Source organism: Tupaia chinensis, unplaced genomic scaffold (assembly GCF_000334495.1).
Source record: "Tupaia chinensis unplaced genomic scaffold, TupChi_1.0 Scaffold143574_1, whole genome shotgun sequence".
NCBI lineage: Eukaryota > Metazoa > Chordata > Mammalia > Scandentia > Tupaiidae > Tupaia > Tupaia belangeri.
This window is the reverse complement of record NW_006203419.1, coordinates 1923325-1926245: the sequence shown is the minus strand read 5'-3', so window position 1 is coordinate 1926245 and position 2921 is coordinate 1923325. Positions and strand designations below refer to the sequence as shown.

General features: G+C 54.8%; 1 protein-coding gene across 1 annotated transcript in view; it reads right to left on the bottom strand.

The window, feature by feature from the left end:
- The window catches only part of HSPA12B (heat shock protein family A (Hsp70) member 12B), a 20000-nt gene that overhangs the window by 13818 nt on the left and 3261 nt on the right, over positions 1 to 2921 (bottom strand). The window contains exon 3 of the mRNA XM_027766450.1: positions 1205 to 1329. Coding sequence (XP_027622251.1) covers positions 1205 to 1329 — 125 coding nt within the window. The remainder of the gene's footprint in view (positions 1 to 1204; positions 1330 to 2921) is intronic.

Genomic DNA, 2921 nt, shown 5'->3' with positions numbered 1-2921 from the left:
GACAGGGAGAGGCAGAAAGCACCCCCTGAAATGGGGCATGGTCCCACCACAATCCCTTCTCTTACATTCCTCCATCCCTTTGGGATGTGGGGCATGCACACACTTGCCATGTGTTTTTCAAGCTGTTGGGGGTCAGAATTTGAACTGCAGTCAGTCACGTGGGATCCAGTTCTCTTACCACTAGGCTACAGGGTCAGCCCCTCCATTTTTACACATACATGGGGACCAGCAAATGTCATAACGGTTCGTTGTCAGCTGTGAATTGAGTCCTGGACCTGACGGCTTAAACCTCTTGCTGGGCGCATGTGCTTGCGTGCATTCTCCCGAGAGGAGAATGGAGGAGAAGGGATTGTGGTGTGGCCATTCCCCCTGGGAAGTGATTTCTTGCTTTCTATCTCTCTGTCTCTCTGGTGAGTACACATGCCCTATAGCAAAAATTTCTCTCTAGAAAAAAACGCATATGTGCATACACGTGTATGTTTGTGTATAAGCTTAGAACAAGATCTACATCTGTATTTTTTTTTTGAGAGGTTTTTGCTATAGGGCGCGTGCGCTCGCCAGACAGACAGAGAGAGACATAGAGACAGAAAGCGAGAAATCACCCCCCAGGGGGGATGGTCACACTGCAGTCCCTTCTCCTCCATTCTCCTCTCGGGATCTTGGGCACACACGCACACGCACCCGGCATGAGTTCTAAGCCACTGGGTCTGGGACGAGAACCATGGTCAACTACGTGGGAATCCAGCAACATAGCCATTACACTAACTGCTGGTTCTCTGCATCTGTATTTTTAAAATTTAATTTATTATTATTTTACTTTGCTATAGGGCACATGTGCTTAACAGAGGGAGAGAGAGAAGGTGAGAAAGCAAGCCACCAGGTCTGGGACTTGACACTGTGGGAGTTGGCAATGTGGGAGCCCAGTGTCTTAACCACCATGCCACTAGCTAGTCCCTAGTGTATGTTTGTTGTATCTCAATAAAAATCAAAAAATTAAAAGTAAAGCCTGACATTTCCTGTAGAAGTATCAGCTGAGGGTGGGTCAGGCCTGAGGCCCAACCTACAACCTTTCAACCCAGTGGGGAGCCCCAGACTAGGGGTAGAAGGTGCTTAGGGAGACTTATCAGTGACTGCTTCTGGGAGAAGGCCCATCAGGGTGTGAGGACCTCCCACCCAAGTCGGTCTCCCAGCCCCATGCCCTTACCTCATCATGTGGATGGCCTCGGGGTCACTGGCAAAGCTGAAGGCATAGCCACTGGAGGTGGTGCCAAAGTCGATGGCCACCACCACGGAGAAGGAGGCCTTCTGGGCGGCTCGGACCTCTGGCTTCTGCAAATGCAAGACCTAGTTAGCGAGCAGCCAGCAAGGCCAGCTCCCTGTACTTGGGGGCCCCTCCCCATGCTGTGCTTCAGCCCTGTCCCCCCACTTATGCCTCCCGGTCTGGGCTCCCTTCCTTGCAGACTCCAGTGGAGCCCTGGACATGCCAACTGCTCAGAAAGCCCATCTCACTGTCTCTCTCTCCAGTGAGTGCATATGCCCTAAGGCAAAAACCTCTCTAAATAAATAAATTGATTAAAAAAAAGATAGGACTGTGGGGGAACCAGTAGTAGATGGTGTGGAGGTTAAGGCAACTGGGTCCCACATGGCCAACTACATGGTTCAAGGCCCAGACTGGTGGTTTAAAAAACATGCCAGGTGCACATGTATACACGCCCCAAATCCCAAGATAATGGAGGAGGAGGGATTTCCTTGCCCCACCCCCCCCGGGGCGGGTCTTTCTCACTCCCCACTCCATGTCTCTTTCTGTCTCTTGCAAGTTTACACACCCGGTCACAAAAATCAAAACAAAACAAAAGATATTCAAGCAAGATGTGGCTGTGGTTGACTGAATGGGAAGCCGCACTGGTAAGTCCCAGTGCTCTGAGGATCTCAAAAAGCCACATGCTCAGGAACACCTATTCCAGCCAGGGCAGCCTCAGTGGCCCCTGGGTGTCCTCCTGTGGCAGGGGGTTTAGGAGTTGATTAGTTATATGCGGTTCATCTTTTCAGTGGAATTGTCACCCCTACAGCCCAAGGCCACCTGCATGGCTGGAGTGTGCAGGCAGAGAGCATGGTCGCCCCTTCCCCCTCCTCCTTCCAGGCCAGGCTCTGCCTGGCATGACCCCTCTCTGTACCACCCAGGCCACCCACCACCCCGATTCCTGCCCAGGCTTACTGGAGACTGTGAGGGAGTGAGGGGGGCAATGCCGCAGCTTTCCTGGGTCCTTGGGGAGCCGGGTGGGCTGGGCACTGGGGATCGCTCTGGGCTGGAGCCTGCGGAAAAGAGAGGGCAGGGCACCTGGTACAATCAGGGTATGGGGTTGGTGGCTGGGCCCAGGCCTGGGGCCAGGAGATTCTCCATCAGTCCTTGCAGAGCCAAGGCCAGGGCCCCCCTCCCCCAGCCCCACTGGAGAAGGACATGTGTGAGGCAGGGGTAGGGCTCAAAGCCTTTGTTTAGTCTGAGGCAGCCTTTCCTAGAGAGGAACCATGCTTCACCTGGGGACTCCTTGTCTTCCCCAGCACCCCTTGGACATAGGGCAGGGGAGGGAAGAGAGAGCCTTGTGTGGCAGCAGGTGACAGGCCCAGAGACAGAAAGGCAGGAGACAGGCAGTGAGTTCAGAGCGTGGAGCGCGACACTAATTGCTGGGAGGTGGGGCAGCTGGCCCAGAGGTGGGGCGGCTCCCCTCACCCCAAGCTGCGCCACATGGTTCTAATCAAGACTCTGGAGTTCCCCCTCCTCCCTCCCTACAAGAGCCCAGCTGGCTGCCTGGAAGGGTCCAGAGGGAGAGGCTGTACCTCCGCCTAGTCTGGCCCTGAACTGGGGGTCCACACACTAGGAGGTCTGACTACCTGCCCCCACATAGACCCCCCCCCCCCCCGCG